The sequence below is a fragment of the Camellia sinensis genome, chromosome 15, assembly GCF_055761805.1.
Source record: "Camellia sinensis isolate YWXY chromosome 15, ASM5576180v1, whole genome shotgun sequence".
Classification (NCBI taxonomy): domain Eukaryota; kingdom Viridiplantae; phylum Streptophyta; class Magnoliopsida; order Ericales; family Theaceae; genus Camellia; species Camellia sinensis.
The window spans coordinates 12,129,692-12,150,657 of NC_138975.1; the positions used below are offsets into that span (position 1 = coordinate 12,129,692).

Here is a 20,966-nt window from a genome sequence, read left to right on the forward strand (position 1 = left end):
ACGTGATTTTTATGCTAAATCAATCATAAGAATGATTTGACAATAATTATGCAATTATGAGGATAATGATGAGTGTTTTCATGAAAATTAAAGGAGCCACAAATCATTTTGTGTGAAAATTTTAGACAAAAATCATGTTTGTATCCTTGCTCTAAAATGGTAGGGGAAAACTAAGGACACTAGATTGAAGAGTGTTGTTAGGTCTGTCGGGGTTTATCACGGGTTTCGTTTCGATAATTCGAACCGTTTATGTGTAGAACTTATCAAGTACTATATGCTTATGAAAAATCACGTTGATCGAATATCAAAAACTACGTGATCAAATCAGCTGTGTAAAAAAAAAAATGAACGGTAAAAAAATAAACGGTTGACTGAAAACTAATCCGATAAGATAGCTATCGATATTCGATCAAAGTGATTTTTTTTTTTTTTGGCATATAGTAATCGACGAGTTCTACCTATTGAATGGTTCGGATTATCAAAATAGGACCCATAATGGTCCCACCACAAGCCCAACAGCACGCTCCAGTCCGATTTGGGAGTAGAGGGAAGCCAGGCTCAAAAGCTTTGTCAAGAATTTTACCCAGAATCATAAAGTGTGTTGAGATTTATTGTTATATTGTGAGATTCATATATAAAATAAATCTAAATCATAAATTGATATTTTGAAGTATTATTTTGGATATAAAATATTGCTCAAAATAATAGTCTCAATGCAACTATATCATTCTGTATATGTTATCTATTTATATATCATCACTCTTATTTTATATATTATCACTCGCAAAATTGTTGGTGAGGCTGCATTGTCCATGATGTTTGCTGACCAAACTGTATCTAAAATTTTTAAATAATAATAAAAATCATAATGTTCTTCCTTCTATCTTAACAATATAAGATTGATTGGCATTCTATGTGTTGCTATTGTTTATTTGGGCAAATTATATATACCCCTCGAGATTTAGTAAAATTACAGATATTCTCTTGAGATTTGAAAAATTACAGATACTCCCCTGAAGGTACTATTTGTATAACAAATTAGGAGATAAATTGTTATAAAAATATAAATCTCAGTGGGTAATTTGTTATAAAAATATAAACCTCAGAGGGGTATCTATAATTTTTAAAACCTCAAGAGAGTATCTGTAATTTAACTAAAGAAGGAAGGTATATGTAATTTGTCCTATTTATTTATTTGTGTTTTGATAGATTGGTCCATGGCTTGCTTACAAATTGTTTTGGTTTATTTATATTCTTTTTTAATTAATTTGTAGTGTCACCAGGGCGGAGGGACTTAGGGCTCAGGACGGTCACGTGTTTCCCCTGATTTTTTTTTTTTTTTTTTTATTTTAAGTAGGATCTGCTTTCACACCGTGCAGCACTAAGTAGTGCCCCCACCTAATACTAATACATACCCCTTCCAATTATGTCAAACCCATTGACACACATGCAACCAGGTTTGGTTTTTTTTTTTTTTTTTTTTTTTTTTTTTTGAATCCCAATTCCAATTAAATGTTGACACATAATTTTTTTTTTTTTAATAAGTACACACAACTCTAATTACAATAAGATACAAATTCTAAAATCCTAAAAGTGTATAAAATTCTTTGTTTTTTTTATTTATTCACAGTACTTGTTAAGTATTTTCGTATTTTCTTTGTCTTCTTTGTTTCCCTTGTTACTTTGTAATTTGCCAACTCGAGATTCACCAAATTAGGATCACACAATAAAGATTTGAAACCACATTACAACATTGGTATCTTCTCTTCATTGTTTACAAGTAACTTTATTTTATTTTTTTTACTTTTAAATAAAAATTATGAGTATTAATTTATAGTTATTTGTTAAGTTTTGATTTGTAAAATTTTTTGATTTGTTATTATTTATGTTAAAATAAGATATTTTGATATGCTAAAATTATTAACTTAATTGGTGGTGATTTATATTAAAATTAAGGATTTTGGTTTGTTGTTGTTTGTGCTAAAATTAGGGATTTGATTTGTACTAAAATTAAAAATATTTATTTGCAGTGATTAATATTTAAATTAGGGATTTTGATTTGTTATAATTTGTGCTAAAATTAGAAATTTTGATTTGTTGTAATTTGTGCTAATTTAAATTTTTTGATTTGTGTTAACGTTGGAGATTTTGATTTGTAGGGGTTTGTGATTTTGATTATGAATTTTTATTTTGATTTTTAGTTTTTTCAAACAGTCATGGAGAAATATTTCAAAAGAAAATCAAAGTTGGGATCATCTCTTCCTCAAGAAGAATATAATAATTATTCTTCCGCAAAACAAAGTCGCATAGAAATCAACTTAGTAGACCTTCCTGTAGATCCATGACAACGGCCTCGGATTATGGACTATACTGCTAATGATCGAGACCGAATTCGTAGGGCATATCTACAAAAAGGTCCTTGTCAACCTCGTGATCATAATTTTTCACAAAAATCATTTAGACAAAAACTTCGGCGATTTAATCAAGCATGGTTTAGTGAATTTCCTAATGGTACTTAATGATCAACTTGACACATATATTATCGACATGCTATCCAGTAGCGAGCTCTCAATGTTGAATGGAATTGCTGATCTTGTTAAGAAAATTGTGGAGACTGGAAAAGACAAAGTATATCCATTGGTGTATTTGCTCTTGATTTTAGTATTAATCTTACCTGTTGCAACTGCTATTGTTGAGAGAATATTTTCAACTATGAATATTGTGAAGAATCGGTTGCGGAACCGAATGGGTAATGAATTGATGAATGATAGCTTAGTTGTCTACATTGAGAGAGATATTTTTGATGGCATTAACATTGATACTATTATGGAAAGATTTCAAAAGATGAAAACTTATCGGGGTCAATTGTAAAAATTTAAAATTAAAAACTATTTGTAATGAATATTAATTTTTAATGTTTAATATTAGTTCAAAAAATTATTATTATGTTATTGTTATTGATTGGGGAAGAAAAATTTTGAGATTATAATTAATAAGTTCTTCCTATATTAAATTATTGGCTCCGCCACTGAATATCACCATATGACCTGAGATGTTACTTATCATAGCTCTAAACATTTTCAGTTTTTTTTTTTTATTCTAATTTATTTTATGTATTGTACAGATTTATTTATTATTATTTTTTTTGGGGGGTAGTTATATCAAAGAATAATGCTTGGGACCCCCTTTTGGGGGTCACCCCCTCACCCCCTTTGCCACGTTGCGGGTGGTGATTGGAGGAGCAGAAAAAAAATGAAAAAGAAAAAGAAAATGTAACCAATGAGAGAGAGAGGGGGTCAAAGGGGGGTGGGGAGAAAAGGGGGGATGAATCATTGTTGTATATCAAAATGCTTCTTACATCAGTCTTGGTCGGCGTGTGATTCCATGTTCAGGTATGTCAATCAGAAATGGGATATTATATATTTCTAAATATTTTTTTATATTTATATTTAAAGTTTTAATTGTAATTTTAGTCTCATATGTAAGTATGAATTTATAAATTTTTTAACTTGTAAAAGCTTGTGAACATACTCGAATTCGAGTCAAATCTAAACCAACTCGACTCGAATTCAATTCGTTAAATTTTTATTCGAATTCGTTAAAATCTTAATAAACAAATCTAAGCATACTATTCAATTTGGCTCGACTCAACGCGTTAAATAGAGAGTAAGACAACATTGTGAATTTATATGTTCATATACCATTTTTACTTGTTGAAAATTTGTGCAAACTCCAAGGACAAATAATAACCTTGTATTTGGGGAAAAATGCTTGGGAGCACTAATTAGTGCTCCCACTAATTAAGTGGCAGTGGGTCCCTCCATTAATGATGTGATGTTTTGGTCTTGAAGTTGTGTTTTTTTTTTTTTTTTTAATGCATTAGTGCTATTAGTGGTGATATTTTTAGTGGGATGAATCATTGTTGTGTATTTGGGTTACTACATTGCCCATTTCAGAAGCTGGCAAGTGAGCACAACAATGCACATGTAGTTCCGACAATGAATATTTTAGCTGTATCTCTTGAGGGCCAGGCACAAGAAGCATGCTGTGAAATGAGTTTGAATTTAAATATTGCCAAAATTTATATAAACCACTCCAATGATAATTACAAATACCTAAAAAACTAAACATTTAAGCAGATATTTACTTATTCCTAGTGTTAAAGTTTTGGTTTCATTTCTACCTAAATGATGTAGGACCAGATCTTGACACAACAAACCTTGGCAGGTGACTGGGACGGGTGCTCCCTGATGTTGAGCCATCGACAAACTTCACTTTGCGGCTCGTGCTATTCTTCCACTATCAGTGTCATATGGTTGATCCTGGCCGTGAGCTGGTGATGCCTTAAAATAAACCAAATCAGCAACAATTGACTGAGGAGTTGAATCTGATTTGCATGCCTCTACTCTCGTGGGTGCTTGGTAGTGCATACACAAATTAGGCACACCACCTGTTTGACAATATGCCTCAATATGCAGACCAAAAAATTAGAGGCTTCCTTGCATTGAAACTGGGTGAATGCTCATAAAAGTTAGACAACTTGTGAGCTGCTGTTGCAGAGAAGATATAGACAGATATATATATATATATATATATATATATATGTATAGCACGTTATTCTAAGAGAGGTTGTCCTGCAAAGCGGTGGAATTTATCTTTCAAATGTTAATGTACACCTCCTACACCACTAAAACCTACCACTACCACTACACACCTCCACTACTCCTCACCCACTCCACCTACCACCTCCACTTTACCTACTACCACCACCCACTCTACACCTACTACTCCCAAAACCTCTCTATATATAGGACTTGTAATATACAGATACAAACATCAATATACACAACAATCTTGTAATACATATCAATCAATAAAAAATACATCAATTTATGTTACATGGTATCAGAGCCAAGTTGAGAAGCTAGTAATTCTGCTTCACCGGCGGGCGGCAGCCTCGCCTTGGCCGCCCGCCGGACCTCAACACACACCTTCCATTCTGGGTTTCATCAGAACACTCATCTCATTCCTTTTCCGATCTCTGGTTCTCGGCGATTTTCTTGCATGGCCTATCCGACCCGACTGCTCTTCCGAGCCCCACTCAATCTCCAGCGGTTTCTCCACTGTCACCAAACCCTCAAATCCAACTATGCTCTCCTCCAAATCTCACCGGAAGGTCGTTCCGGCCGCCACAGACAGCGGCGACTCCGCCGACAAACTCCTCCTCTCTGTCTCCATCTGCAACGGCGAAGACTTAGGCCCCTTCGTCCTAAACATCTCCCAGCCCATGCACCCACCAGCAGCCATGATTAACCCCAACACACGCATGAGGCAACACACGCCACCATTGCCATCACACACCACACCTTATCCGATTTGGAGCCCTCAACTGCCACATTTGTGACCTTGACCCATACCCAGACCTTGGTCTTCATTCCTTCTATGTTCGCAGAGGGCAAGTATACAGTCAGCTTGGACTTTGGCTCATCAAATTCGTAGCATGTTATGTTCTGTGAAAAAAGACCTGGAGGCAAGTTGTATTCCCGCAGCAGCTTCTGCCCCAGCACCCGCTACAAACAGTATGGGTTCTGATGCTTGCAGTGTGCTGTCCAAGGCATTTCAGTAGGCGATCACGTGGTTACATTCATGTTTTCCACTTGCTTTGTCCCTTTTTTTTTTTTTTTGCTTCCATTCCCGCTTCTTTATTTATTTTTAATCATTTTTTATGTGACTTTCGGCACCACTTTTGACCCAACAGGGAAAATGATCACACATGGAGACCCTCACCCCACTCCACTGTCTTTTCTTTAACACACTCCACTTTCTTTTCTTTTTTTTTATATTTATTTTAATCCTTCTTTTGAAACCAATCCACCCCACTCCACTGTCTTTTCTTTTGTTTATATTTATTTTCATCCTTCCTTTGAAAAGAATCCACCGCCCACCTCCCTCATTTTTTTTTTTTAAACTCATCTTTTCTTTTATTTAATATATATATATATATATATTAACATAATGAATCATCAAAATTCAAATCCTGTGCTGGTTCCCCGTTATTTCCCACCTCTCTTTTATTTTAATATATATATATATATATATTTTTATTATACTATATTTTCCCTACTTTTCTTTTATTTTATTTTCTTTTATTGTTTTCTATCTTTCTTTTCCATCAATATTTCCTTATTATACCACTCGTCAGTGAGCATCATTTTTTTTTTTTTTTCCATTATCTTCTTATTATTTTTTATATTCCAAAAAAAAAAAAAAAAAAAAAAAAAAAAAAAAAAAACAAACAAACAAACAAACAAACAAAAAAAAAAAAAAAAAACACAACCCAAAACCCTTTACCAATTTGCACAACAACCATATTTTATTCATCTCAGGGGTTCACCCCGATCCACATTTTACACCGGAACCAAAAAAAAAAAAAAAAAAAAAAAAAAAAAAAAAAAAAACCACACAAGATCACCATCACAACCACAACAGATTTGTTTTCTTTTCTGCAGATGGCCACCCACCGACCTACTCTGCCGCCGGTCTCTTCTTTTTACCCCCGTCCTGAGCGGCCCTTGACGGTGTTGCCTCCGTGCTTCCTCGACCACCAAGCCAATTGCCTCCTCCCTGCTCCTCCACTCCCGCATCTGGTGGCCCTCCAAATCGGAACATCACGGTGGCCTTCCGCTTCAGCTCCTTGTTTTCTGCCCTTAGCACGCTTATCTCTGCTCGCGCATCCTTATACATGCGTTGGAGCAGAGCCAGTTGGGCGTTTAACTGCTGCACCTCATTTGTCCTACTCTGCAGCCGGTTCGACAAATTTGTGACCGCCGTCATGCTTTCCACACATGCCTTCAAGGTATATTGATTGGCCTCCACATCTGACTGCACAGCCATTTTTTGCTCCACCGACCGCATCGGAAAGTTCAACGGCGCAAATCCGGCAGTGTTTGGTTGAGGTTCACGGGACACCGCACCTGCTATCTCTCTTGTGGACTCGTTGAGGTCGGGAAAGAGAGTAAGCAGACCACGGGACGACGAAGCCATTTTCTCTCGCAACAGAGTGTTACAGACTCTCTCTCTCTGCACAACAGTGTTACAACCTCTCTCTCTCAGCACAACGCAGAATTTTTCAGAGGTTTCTCTCAGTTTCTTGTCTCAGCCTCTGCCTCGGCCTCAGCTCCGTCTTGGTTAAATAGCCGAGGTAGCCACGCGCATCGCGCGCCTCTAACGCCCGACAAACGGGCACGCCAGCCAAGGCCCTCACGTGCCTCGCCATCATATCTGGCACGCCTTTTGATGCATCGGGCACGCCTTTTGATGGCACGCCTTTTGACAGATTGGGCACACCTTTTGAGGGCACAACTTTTAAGGGCTCGATATCTACATCCTTGTATATTTTTTTTTTGGGCAGCCTATATACACACTCATCCAGTGTCTTCTACACCAGTCAGCTTTATCAATCCCTTTTCAACCTCAAATAGGTTTTTATCTTCCAACCTATTTGAGTTTGAGGGGGGGTTATACACAGTATCATGTTCAAGCCACCTCATGGCACACTCCCTAAGTCGCCCCCTTGGTGCACCACCACAACTTTCTACACCGGTCCGACATGACCCCATAAACTGTCTGCTACAACGGTCCGACATGACCCCATAAACTATCCCGACATTGATTCCGGTCAGCTTCTACAACGGTCCGACATGACCCCGTAAACTGTCTTCTACAACGGTCCGACATGACCCCGTAAACTGTCCTGCTACATCGGTCCGACATGACCCCGTAAACTGTCTTCTACAACGGTCCGACATGACCCCGTAAACTGTCCTGCTACATCGGTCCGACATGACCCCGTAAACTGTCTTCTACAACGGTCCGACATGACCCCGTAAACTGTCCTGCTACAACGGTCCGACATGACCCCGTAAACTGTCCTGCTACAACGGTCCGACATGACCCCGTAAACTGTCTGCTACAACGGTCTGGCACGACCATACCGTGTCTCCTATCCTGTTTTATTTTATTTATCAGTTTATTTTTTCTGTTTTGTAACTCTCTCCAAACTCAAGTTGGTTTGTGTCTAACCTCCTTGAGTTTGAGGGGGGCTGTTAATGTACACCTCCTACACCACTAAAACCTACCACTACCACTACACACCTCCACTACTCCTCACCCACTCCACCTACCACCTCCACTTTACCTACTACCACCACCCACTCTACACCTACTACTCCCAAAACCTCTCTATATATAGGACTTGTAATATACAGATACAAACATCAATATACACAACAATCTTGTAATACATATCAATCAATAAAAAATACATCAATTTATCTTACACAAACATGTGGCTCTTGCATGTTCTATGCCTTCTACCTCGTATGAAAGAAATTGCACCGATATATCTATTCTATGCGGTTGTAAGAGAAGAGGCAAAGTTCATCTCTAATATGTCGTTGTGATTTTTTGTTAAAATTTGTAGATACAGATTCCAGATGCTGAGAATTGGTTGGACCTCCAATTTGGACAAACCGTGTTTTCATGTGCTTTGTATCAGATGTTAAGATGTGGAGGATCCTATATATATGGCTCTTGCTTCTACCGTTGGTGTCATCTACAACAAACAAAATACCTCGTATGTTCTTCTTCTTTGTCTGATCCTATCTTCAATGCTGTATTTTGTTTGGTTTTTTGCCATAGATTCATGCTCGTGTTTAATTCACTGTGTGTTCCCTTCAAAATCTGCCCACTATGTGTTTGACAATATGTCTGCACAAGATATTCACACGTCTTTGCCTCCATAAATTGTCCACCAAGTGCTTGTGAATATGTCTAAACCAAAAATTCAATTGTGTTGCCATATCTCATCTCTCCGCATAGATACAAATACAAAACCATAAAAAATAAATTAACAAATTCCAGTACTTGGGTAATTTATAGGAGGCAAAACCATACTGTCATATGCTAGAAAAAAAAAAAAAAAAATGCTTTTGTTCTATGTCCATACACTTGCAAGATGTTCAAGTATCTTCGGAACCAAAAAAAAAAAAAAAGAAGGCTCCAATATATTTTATTCGGAGTTTATGTAGAAAGTTAGTATTGTGATTGGGCATCCACCAAGAATTCCTACAGATTCTTAGACATTCAAAAGCTCTCATTAATATTCTTGATTTATGATCCACTTGACAATAAATTAACCAAACAAAGAACCAAAGATCCAAAATATGATTAATTTTCTAACACTTTTGAACCAGAAATTCAATTGTTTGGCCATATCTCATTCCATGAGAACATATACAAATACAAAAAGATTTTAAAAAAATAATAAATCAGCCCTTGTGTATTTATAGTAGGCAAAACATATTACGCTAAAAAAAAAATTTGTTCTCATCTTCATACACTTGCAAGATGTTCAAGTATTTTTCCAAAAAAAAAAAATGGCGCCAATTTATTTTATTGGGTGTGTAAGTAGAAATTAAATATTGACATTGGATCTTCAAATCCACCAGGAATTCCAAACAAATTCTTAAAATCCAAAAGCTTCCATTAATACTTAGGTTGATCACTAAGGTTGTAAATGACATTCAAATAGCTGAATTCCAATTAGCCAAAGAAGAACTTGAGAAGTTTGTCTGATCATTAAAAGAAATTAAATAATAAAAAAAAAGGAAAAGAAAGAAATTAAGAATTCTCAAATCAAAGAGAGTTTTTAAGGAAAAATTGACCTGGATGAATTTATCAATGAATCAATCTATCCATTGAATTTGACAAATAAATCATTATGATTTAATAGGTCCAACAATATTGTCTAGCAATCATTTTGAATACCCGATGACACATGTCACATATGACACTATAATGAAGTTTCATAGTAGTTTTTCTAAGCAACTTCCCTAAGCATTCTGAGAGATGATTTGAAATAAAAATATCATATCAAACTTCTTGCCTAAAGGCACAAGATAAATGTAGAACAGTAGAAAATTAAACAAACGGAACAGGCTCTTGGTCATGATTCATGAAGACTTGATGTGGACACCTCCTATATAATAAAGAAAACACACATCGTGGAGAAAAGCAAGACAATGAACTTCACATATCATACAGTCATGTCTTCTGAATTAATTCACTCAAAACTGTTTATTTGAACTTCACATATCATGAACTCTCAATATGGTGGACGCATGATAATTTGATGAGATTTACCTTTGGCTACATGGGTAGATGTTGTGTAGATTCAATTGCCAATTCAAATGTTAATTAAGAATGCTATTTTTTTTTTATTTCCCCTGTTAAGAAAATAAAATAAGTTAGAATTCAAGCTGATATAAATTGTGGGTTTAATTATTTAAAATGAACGGGTTGTTGTGTAGCTTGAAACAACAGTGTGGGGTTTTCATTATCTTTTACATTTAGGAATGTACATAGCAATGAGTGGATAGACTGCAATAGAATGAATTGACAATAGCCATTTTTCTTTGCCTTCTTAAAGGCAAAAAGTAATTCCTTGAGTAATATTCAATAATTATCATGTGGTCTTGTTGAGTTATCCATTTAAATAGGATCTCAGTCACTTCCAAATTTGATATTATATAGCCAGTGTATCAATCATTAATCATAGCTGACTTTTGATTTTCATAACTTTTGGGTTGTCTTCTAGAGGAATAGCCATGTAGTTGCAATTGTCATGCCGCAATTCGTTATGTACATAATTTTGGGACCTTTTGGGATGCTACCTTCTAGTTTGATGAAGGGATTCTGAATTATTTCTCCTCCGGTAGTGATTGAAGATGCAAAGCAATGAAGAAAGGCTACCTATGGATAAAGTGGAGTAAGTATGGAAAGATGAACAATTTATTTCTTTTTGCTCATTGAGATGTGAAGTAATTCAATTTAGAAAGATTGACTAGAGTAAGTTTGCAGCATCCTTGGTGGTAATGGAATCACTGTTGAACCCACTCTTAATGTAAGTCATGTTGGACCTCTCACCATGAATATTTGTTAATTCTGTAACTTTTAGTAATTCTTCTGGTTGAATCCCTGGATTTTATCTCGCCTGATATAGCATACATTGTCATAACTGGTCATGGTAGCTACAATTTATCTCTTTTGCATCTTAAAATCATTCTAATACATAATGACTATGGAAAATTAGCAGTTATTGGCAATTTTTTAGGACGCTGCTCACTAGATACTGGTAGCATCAATTTTTCATTTTATTCTTTATGAATTGGATATAAGATATTTGGTACCTAAAGGCACCTAAATTATATTCTAAAAGCATTTAATTCTCGATTAACAATAGCGCAAGCGCGTGGGGGTCCAACTATATTACAAAGACTAGACTTGGTGGTGTTGATGCATCATCTGTTACGGGTTTTTTTTTTTTTTTTTCAAAACATACCCATGCATCATCTTTTATGAGAAAATTTATTTGCATATTCAAAATTTTAGAAACAATTTTTTTTCATCTTCTCATTACTAAATTATATATACTTTACACATGCATTGTGTGTTCACTTACCGCTAGTATTATATAATGCAAAGGACTGAGTTGGCATCAACATTTTTTTGTCACAAAATTTTTATTCTTAGATTATCCTTCTATAACTGACAAATCTTTCTGGAAATGCCAATTTCAAATACATCCATATAAATGTGCACAGCATCTAGCATATGTATATTTATGGACGGCTGTTAAAAGCGTGCTGATTTAAATAATAATAATAAAAAAAATCCAGTGGCATTTTTTAAAAATATTAACATGGCTTTCCTCTACTTATTAATGTTTATGGCTATCCAAACAGAAAAAATATTAGGTACTACAGAAAATAACCAAATTGTTTTTATAGGCTTTATGTCTAATCAAACCCCAGCCGATTTCACATAACAAAATAAACAGAAATCATAATGCCCATGTTGTGTACATGTTTTGAGTGTGTCAAATTCGACTTAGAAAATGTATTATTTATTGCACAAGCATGACATGTATTATTTGATATTTATATTTGGATCTATTTTGACGCAATTTACTACCTTTGAATCCTTAAATATATTATTTATTATAACATTGTCAACTAAGTTTTGAGAGAGAGTAGCAGCTCATTTTAATCTCTATATTCGTTGGGAAATTCTTTTGTCATTATTCGTTTGTTTATTGCCAAACTACATAAATCTTTTTATGTTATAGTATTTCTCATATTTGTCTTTGCCATAACAATATATTTAGATAATTAACTTTTGTAATTTTTAACTATGTAACTAAAGTAATTTCAAACATCTAACTTGGACAATCAAGTGTCAATGCGCCGCAAACTTTGGCAGTGAAATTTCTCAAATTAAGAGAACCATGTACAACAAAACCATTCACTTTTTTCTCAAATTAAGAGAACAAATTAACTTGGGCCATTGTACAACAAAACCAATCACCTTTTTTTGTTTTTTTTAGGATTTAATCCTGAGTATATATATAACACTTTACAAAGACTCAAACTTGTCTAAACAAATAACTTTAATTCTAATTTTACACTTTGATTTGCATTTTCTTCTACTTAATGCCTCCTTCCCTCTCTCTTGCTTAATTGGGAGAGTTTAAACCATTCTTGAACTTTTTATATAGAGCAGTGTCAGAGTAGACAGCCCGTGATCGAAACGACCTATGTCGACGCCTTGGCCTCTGATCCTTTTGTTGCTGATTGCAACCACCGATCTCTTTTTCTTCATTTTCATTTTTTTTCTCACTAACAACACTTGGTTTGTTGTCACCTTCGGTGGGAGCAATGTACACAAATGACTCTGTTGGGTAGTCATCTAGGTCCATAAGAGGTTCCAAGGTCTCGACCACATGACTCATTGTGGGCCGGGCCTTGGCCTGGTGGCTCAGGCATTGATAAGCCAAGCATGCAGCCTTCCTAGCCCCTTCTTTTGAGTATTGGCCCTCGAGTCTCGGGTCCATTATCCGGTCCAACTTTTGGGGATCCTTCATAAGTGGCTTGGCCCAGTCCACCAGGTTCTGCTCTTTCGCGGGACGTTTCTTGTCCACCACTCTCCTCCCTGTTAGTAATTCCAACAGAACTACTCCAAAACTGTATACGTCGCTCATTGCTGTCAAATGACCTAAAATTCAAATTTTAAAAAAATTAAAAATTTAGATCATATACTTTAGTGGTATTAATTACAAGCTAATTCAATGCTTAAAATTTAGTGACTTGCCAGTCATGATGTACTCGGGAGCAGCGTAGCCATGTGTGCCCATGACACGTGTGGTGACGTGTGTCTCATCTCCTTCCGGACCATCCTTTGCTAGCCCAAAGTCAGAGAGTTTGGCAGTGTAATCCTGAAAATTAGGATAATAAATTATAAAAAGCCATTCATGTCGTGTTAAATGCATAATGAGACATAGATATTCAGTGGAGTTTAAGAGATAGTAGATTACAGCATCGAGCAAGACATTTGAAGCTTTGAAATCACGATAAATCACTGGTTTCTCTTCGCCGTGGAGGAAAGCAAGGCCTTTTGCAGCACCAATTGCTATTTTTAATCTTGTTGACCATTGCAATGAAATAGAATACCCTGCATTCATTCGAATAAACCAAAAAATATATATATTTAACAAGAAGTCTATGTTTCTTTTAATTTTTGTTATTGTTTTTTTCAAAGCATATCATATGGAGTATATATAATTAAATAAAAACAGACCAATTCTGTTTTCACAAAACAGAATTGAAATCTGTATTAACAAAATTAGAATATACGAAAAGCCAAAACCATTTCTGTTTTGAAAAACCCAAAAATAAATCATGTAAAAGTTTTTGAAACGTTACTTCTAAACAGTTGGTTCTCTAGATTGCCTCGTGCCATGTACTCGTAAACCAGAAGCCTATGTTCATCTTCGCAACAATATCCGATCAACTTCACAAGATGGGGATGCCTCAATTGCCCGAGAAAGATGACTTCAGCCTGATCAAGATTCAAGAATAAAAAATGATTGTGAGAAAAAAAAAAAAAAAAACATTTTCCAGGAAAAGAAAATTGCAAGGAAAACAGAGTTTTAAAAGCTCACCAGCCATTCCCTGTGGCCCTGAGTGCCATCCAAATCCAGTAACTTAACAGCAACCGGTTGGGCCTCCAACCCGGGCCTAATCTTGTCATCGACAAACCCTTTATGGACCGGTCCAAACCCGCCTTCACCAAGATAATTGCTGGATGAGAAGTTGTGGGTGATCATTTTCAACTCTGCAAGTGTGAAAATATGAAGATTTGACCCAATCACAGAATTTGAGAGGTCTTCGATGGAGAGGGGTGATCCGGGGTTACTCAAATCCGAAACAGAAAGCCTCTGGAATGAGTATTGTTTGGAAACTAGAATTTTTCGATCCGGCTTTGGATTTTCGGGCTTGAAGCAGCTGGAAAACACACTTCTCAACTGGTTCTTGAGAGCCATAATGGTAAGTACTCTTTAGATATGAATTTTTAAGTGTTGAAGAAAATTAATATGGAGAGATAGTTTATATGGGGGTGATATGATGGGAATTGATAATGGGTTAGAAGAGCTTTCCAAAGTCTTAATCATAAACCAACCATCATTTTCTATTACAAGATTGAGAAATATTTTTCTAGCTCTAGAAGGAAATGGTATTTTGGTTTTTATCTTTTTGTATATGTACACTTTATTAAAGTCTTGGGTCTCTAATCTCTCAATTGGTTAGAGAGTGAAATGACATAAGCCATGGCTTGACTTTGAAAAGCTCAACGACAAAAACATTGATGGTGGTTAGGCTTATAATTGTATTCACAATTAACTAAAAAAAATTAGGTGGTGTGATTTTGCTACTTGGGAATGAGTTCTATGTAGTTCACTGTTGGATTAAAGGGGTGTTGTTGGGGTTTGTAGAAGTTCATCACGAATCTCATTTCGATAATATTAATCATTCAGTTTGTAATAAAAAAATTGTGTAAATTATTTTTAAAAAATTTAGATTGCTCTGATATTCATAATTATATAATTTTATCATATTTGTTTGAAAAAAAAATAACTAGATTATTTTTAAAATTATACTTCTTGTTGATTCCAAACCATACCTCCACCAATTCTCAGGGCTTCACCGGCCATAATAGCAACTTTTCAGTCTAACCATAGACCAGAGATAATCTCTTCTTCTATTTCTAATAAGAACGTGACATTAATCACTTCAATACAAATTCTGAAATTGGAATAAGGATATTTTCACACTTGTGATGTGTTGTCATAATTTTTATGTACATGTAATTGAGGAGAGGCCGTTTTACAACAATGACCGTGAACCTAATCCAGTTCGAGTGAATAACAAAAATATTGTGCTCTGGGTCTCTAAGTGGGATATATATTCTTTTCTATTTTTGTGTCTCTCTAATCTTGATTAGTTGATAGATTTCAACAAATATTTCAATAGTTTCGTATTAGTTGTATTTTTTGGAAGATTACATAAAGACGTTTACACGCGAAAAGACCCTTCAGTGCCAAGAATATCCAAACGCGTGTTATCACTTTTTTGAAATTTTAGTAGAGTTTTAGAATTCTGTGTTTGGAAAGATTTGGAATCATAATTCTACCCCTATACTCTAGTATGATATTTGGTTTGAGTTTTCGAAAATTAATTTCACCCCTTCTTTTGAAAACTCATTCCAGGCAAGTTTTTAAATTTTGAAATTTAGCCTACCGGTCATCCCTCGGATGTCCGGCCGGTTGACTTGACAGTGCCATTTTTTTTTTTTTGGCAAGTGGCACTTGTGTTTTTTTTTTTTAATATTTTAATAAAACAATATTTTTGAAATGTTAAAAAAAAAATTTATGAGTTTTTAATATATTTTTGAGTTGTCAAATATCGTATGTCATATCAAAAATTTCTCACTCTTTTCAAAACTCATTCACCAAACAAATTTTCTACACTCAAATCATAATTTCAAAACTCACAAACTCAAAATACAACTTTTATTCTTAAATCATATTTAGAAAATTCTACCAAACGCTACTGAATTATATTTTGAGTTTATGAGTTTTGGAATTATGATTTGAAAGTGGAAAATTTGTTTGGTTATGAATTTTGAAAAAAAAAATTGAATTGAGTTTGGAATTTTGATGTGACATATGATATTTGATTTAAAATTTACAACTCATAACCAAACACACAACTCAAAATTTCATTCGAAACTCATAAAAAATTTAAAAATTCTGAAAATATTTTTTATATAAAATATAAAAAAATAACAGGTGTCAATTGCCCCCTCTCCCCCCCCCAAAAAAAAAAAAAAAAAAAAAAAAAAAAAAAAAAAAAAAAAAAAAACTGTCCTAGTCAACCAACCGAAACATCAGGAAGAAGACTAAGTAGATGTATTTTTAGAAGTGAACATGGAATCAATTTTAAAAAATCCTAACCAAATAAAACATTCAAACCAAAATGTGCATTTCCAAAATTTCACCAAACACAGCATATTTTCCAAGAACGTAATTGTCCAAAGAAACATATGAATCTGTATAGTAATAATAACCTATAATTTATGTATAAAATGACAGATAGTTTACTGGGTCAATTATCAAGAGATTCAAATATTTTACTTCCTCAGCTTTTATGAAACTTTTTAGCCAAATGATGAAAACCTAGAAACAAAGCTCTGCTGATTAAGCCTCCATCTTTATCAAATTCTTATAATGATATGATTTTCTTTTGAAATCAAACTTTTTTCTTTTCTTTTTTTTTCTTTTTTCATACTCATTTTGAGAAGAAAATTGTGTTCGAGTCCAAAATAAGATAACTTTTTAGAGTATTGCAATGATGGGAAAGAGGTCCTCATAAAAGTCAATATTTCAAGCTATTCGCAACACGTGTATTCTTGTTTGTAATATTTATGATTTTTTTTTGGGGGGAGGGGATTTTTTGACAGATCATTTGCTATAACTTCTGTTTTTAAATTATTTAGATAAGTTGAAAAAAAAATTATCTTAAAGTTGGGGTGGCTTATTAGAGTGTTCATAGTGTCATTGGCTTAATCTAGCGAGTACATGTAATCTCTTGTCCCATATAATTAGACATTAAATTTATCACCTCTAAAAAATATCATTAATTAGACACTAAATTTATCACTTCTAAAAAATATCATTAATGATATGTCTAATAAGTATTAAATTTTAATTTGTCAAACATTCTATCATATGAGCTTTAATCTCGTGTCATGTTATTACGGATGATTTAAGAATGATATTTATATTAAAGGATAGTAGTATTGAATAAAAATTTATGATAATAGAGTATTTATATTTTTTCCAATCTACATAAATCAATCTAAAACATGGTGGAGACGCTCATGGAGATGGAGAAGCTTATGGCAGATATTTATTGCAAAAGAAAAGTTGTTAGTTAGGGTTATTTTAGGAAATTGATTTAAAGTTAATTTTTTTAATTTTTTTTGAAAAAATTTGTAAAAATATGAGAGATAATATGATTCAAAATAAATTAAAAGCTGAGAAGTGATTTTTAACTCATTTCCAAAAAGAGACCTTTAAGCCAAATTCTCAAATTGAGCCCCGATTTGGTTTTCTTTTTGGATTAAAAAATCACAAAAGGATAAAAAAATAAAAAAGTCAAAAATCACAAAAAGACAAGAGAGTTTGTCATTCTAAAACTAAAAAGCCAAAAAAACCAAGCCAAAAAAACTAAGGCTCTGTTCGGAATGATTTCCAAACTATATTTCTATCCCAAAAAAAGCCCTAGACCTCCACTGGGGGTGACCCCCAGAACCCCCAATGGGTTATAATTGGTCTGCTTTTCTTTTTTTTCTTTTTTTTTTTTCTTTTATCCAATGACCAACCCCCACGTGTGTGTGGGGGTGATGGGAGTGGTTGGAGACTGGGGGTCTCAATCAAAGCCCTTTCTACCCCCACATTCCAACATGATATTTGGATACCACACTCAAATCACATTTTCACAATATTTACAAAACTATGCACAAAATTCTGTCTGAGGCGTGATTTTCAAAAAAAAAAATTCAAATTTGGCCTAACCAGTCGTCCCACCGGATATCCCACCAGACGTCCCACCGATCGTCCGGCCAGTTGACCGGAACGACGCAAATTATTTTATTTATTTATTTATTTATTTATTTATTACAATTGACATATGTTAATTTTTATATATTCGGAAAAAATATTTTTTGATTTTTTTAAATTTTTTTTATGTGCTTTAATAGAATTTTGAGTTGTATGTTTAGTTATGAATTGTAAGTTTTTGTATCAAATATCATATGTCACATCAAAAATTCTCCACTCAATTCAAAAAAAATTTCAAAACTCTTTCACCAAACAAATTTTTCACATTCAAATCATAATTCCAAAACTCACAAACTCAAAATACAATTCATACTCTCAAATCATATTTACAAAATTCTACTAAACAAACCTAAATAAACAAAAAAATCACAAACTAAAAAAGTTAAAAAAACTAAAAACTCAATTAAAAAAGTTTTTGCCAAACCACCCTAAACCTTTAGGCCCCGTTTGTTTTCAGAAGTAGAATGGAGGGGATTGATAATGAGGGGATTGTTAGTGAGGAAATTAAGTAAAATTGTGTTTGTTTTGATAATAGTTATTAGTGTAGGAATTGTTAAATTATTTTATATAAAATAAATATAAAATAATAAAACAAATAAAAAAATACAAAAACATTAAACATTAATGTTTTAAAAAAATGCCCAACATGTAAAAAATTTTTAAAAAATGAAAATAAAATAAAAAAATTTCAGAAAAAAATAAAATAAATAAAATAATAATTTTTACTTAACAAAAAATACAAAAAATTAAACATTAATATTCTAAAAAAAATTTGCGACATGTAAAAAATAAAATAAAAATAAAAAATTTCTAGTCCGCCGGATTATTTTTCTAATATTAAGTTCTGAAGGCCCATCCGAATCTCATCTGCATAGTCTATCTTAAACCCTTTGACTTAACAGTTCCTTCCTCAACTCTATAAACAAACAACACATTAAATAAAACTCACAACTATCTTAATCACAATCCCCTCTCATACCCCAAAATAAACGGGCCTTAGTTGGTATGGACCGTTGTTGATGACGTCGGTAAACTGTGGGTCATCTGTCACACTAGATAATAAATTTATGCAGGAAAAAAGGGCAAAAGCTTCGCACCCCAATTTAAGGACCTTTATGTGTTTTAAATGTGTGTGATGAATAAATGTATGTGATTGGTTCATTTATTTTATTTTTTTGATATTTTTTTTTTCCTCTGTCACAGAGGATGATGTGAAGGTTGTAAGGGTAAAGTTTTTGTGGGGTCTCACTCATTGTTTGGAAAAAAAATAAAATTTAAAAAAATAAAATTAATTAATTTTTACTATAGGTTATTTTTTATTATTATTATTATTATTGTGGATTATGACGATCCAATTGAAAAGGTGTTGTGGGCTGATTTGGCCTATTCAGAGTAAATTTTTATAATTTACGTAGGTCATATGTAATCCATTGATAAAATAATTTATATAAAAAATAAATTAATTAAATATTAGTAATTATATTGTCAGATCACATTTTTCTTACAAAATTATTGGTTAAAAATGATTTTGAAAATAAAGTATTTATTCTTTATTTAAAGACAAATATAATTTGATAATGTGGTTACCGCTATTCGATCAATTTAATTTTTTACAAAAATAATTATTCAAAATCAATAATTTGGATTATTAAAAGTGAATCTCAGATTGAGGCAAAGTAAGTCTAACAATACATTTCCAATTGTATGAGCTCAACCTTTTACTTTACATACTTTTAACTTTATATACTTTTCTTTCCATAAATTTTGTTATAAAATTGAAGATTCAAACACAATCTAAGGCAACGTTAGGTCACCGGAAATGGAGATTCTCGATGGAGATGAAAATGGATATGCAAAACAAAGAACTACAACGAGGTAACAGAAGGAACAAAGGTAAGTCATGGGTTTGAAGCCTATGGAGAGGGGAATGGATCACTCAGGAAGCTACCCTATTTTTTTCACAATTATTTGAGTGATGAAAAAATTCACAGAAATTAGTCCGTGGTGAAAAAAAGTAAACAAAGGGACTATTTGTTGCAATTTTTGAGAGTTATTATAATTTATTTTGTTTTAGAAGTATGTGGCAGACTGTTTGGTACAGTTTCTGCTTATAATTTATTAAGCAAAAATAACTTAAATAAGCTGGAAAAAAAAACTAATTATTTAAAAGATAGGATAGGGATGATTTCAGTTTCTGCTTTGTTATTATCAACTTTTAACTTAAAAAAATTCCACCAAACAGGACCGAAGTTCAATGGCTCAAGCATGTTAATTTTCTAGGATTCATAGTTGGCGTAAATTTTTTTATTTAATTTTTTTTTTTAACATGGTAAGTCAGTGTAAAATTTAGGATACTAAGTCGTAAGTTTGTGGAGCCCATCACGCGTCTACCATTGAATATTTAAACCATTCTTCTTGATGATTTCTATATATAGATTATTTATGAAAAAAATTAAATTTACTGGATAATTGTAATTATATTATTTCATGATATTTGTGTTTAAAAACAAAAGTAAATGATTTATTTTTAAAATCTTTCTTGATGACTTTTTTTTATAAAAAAAAATATGATGAAATTATGTAATATGCATATCAAATCAATTTAATTTTTTTTTAATAGACGAACAAATTAGATCCAATACAATTGATCAATTCACAGACTTATGTCACTGGCCACGGATCCATTCTAATTATCTAAACAACAATGGTAGAGAGCCCTAATTTTTGTGGCTCAAATGGCTCGAATTTGCCAAAACGACGTCGTTTTGAGTATAAAACAACATCAAAATTGCCAAAACGACGTCGTTTTGGCAAATTTGAGCCATTTGAGCCACAAAAATTAGGGCCCTCAAACATTTTTCTTATCCAAGTCATTCCCTGTTTAGCA

The 20,966-nt window shown here is 33.3% G+C and overlaps 2 protein-coding genes and 1 long non-coding RNA gene across 3 annotated transcripts; 2 read left to right on the plus strand and 1 right to left on the minus strand.

Annotated features, from left to right (window-relative positions):
* Positions 1-2,508: 2,508 nt before the first annotated feature.
* Positions 2,509-2,871, plus strand: LOC145812798 (uncharacterized). The gene has a single exon (XM_082908023.1). The coding sequence runs from the start codon at positions 2,509-2,511 to the stop codon at positions 2,869-2,871; it is 363 nt and encodes a 120-aa protein (XP_082764149.1).
* Positions 2,872-8,346: 5,475 nt separating this feature from the next.
* Positions 8,347-12,738, plus strand: LOC114291002 (uncharacterized). Its single transcript, XR_014356118.1, has 2 exons — positions 8,347-8,635; positions 10,658-12,738. It is a non-coding gene; the product is annotated as an uncharacterized LOC114291002 (long non-coding RNA).
* Positions 12,350-15,477, minus strand: LOC114291001 (EPD1-interacting receptor-like cytoplasmic serine/threonine-protein kinase). The gene is made up of 5 exons (XM_028234989.2): positions 14,060-15,477; positions 13,821-13,956; positions 13,433-13,569; positions 13,210-13,333; positions 12,350-13,113 (listed from the first exon to the last, which is right to left on the minus strand). Exons 1-5 carry the CDS (start codon positions 14,438-14,440, stop codon positions 12,575-12,577), a joined length of 1,317 nt encoding a protein of 438 aa, XP_028090790.2. The 5' UTR covers positions 14,441-15,477; the 3' UTR covers positions 12,350-12,574.
* Positions 15,478-20,966: the final 5,489 nt, after the last annotated feature.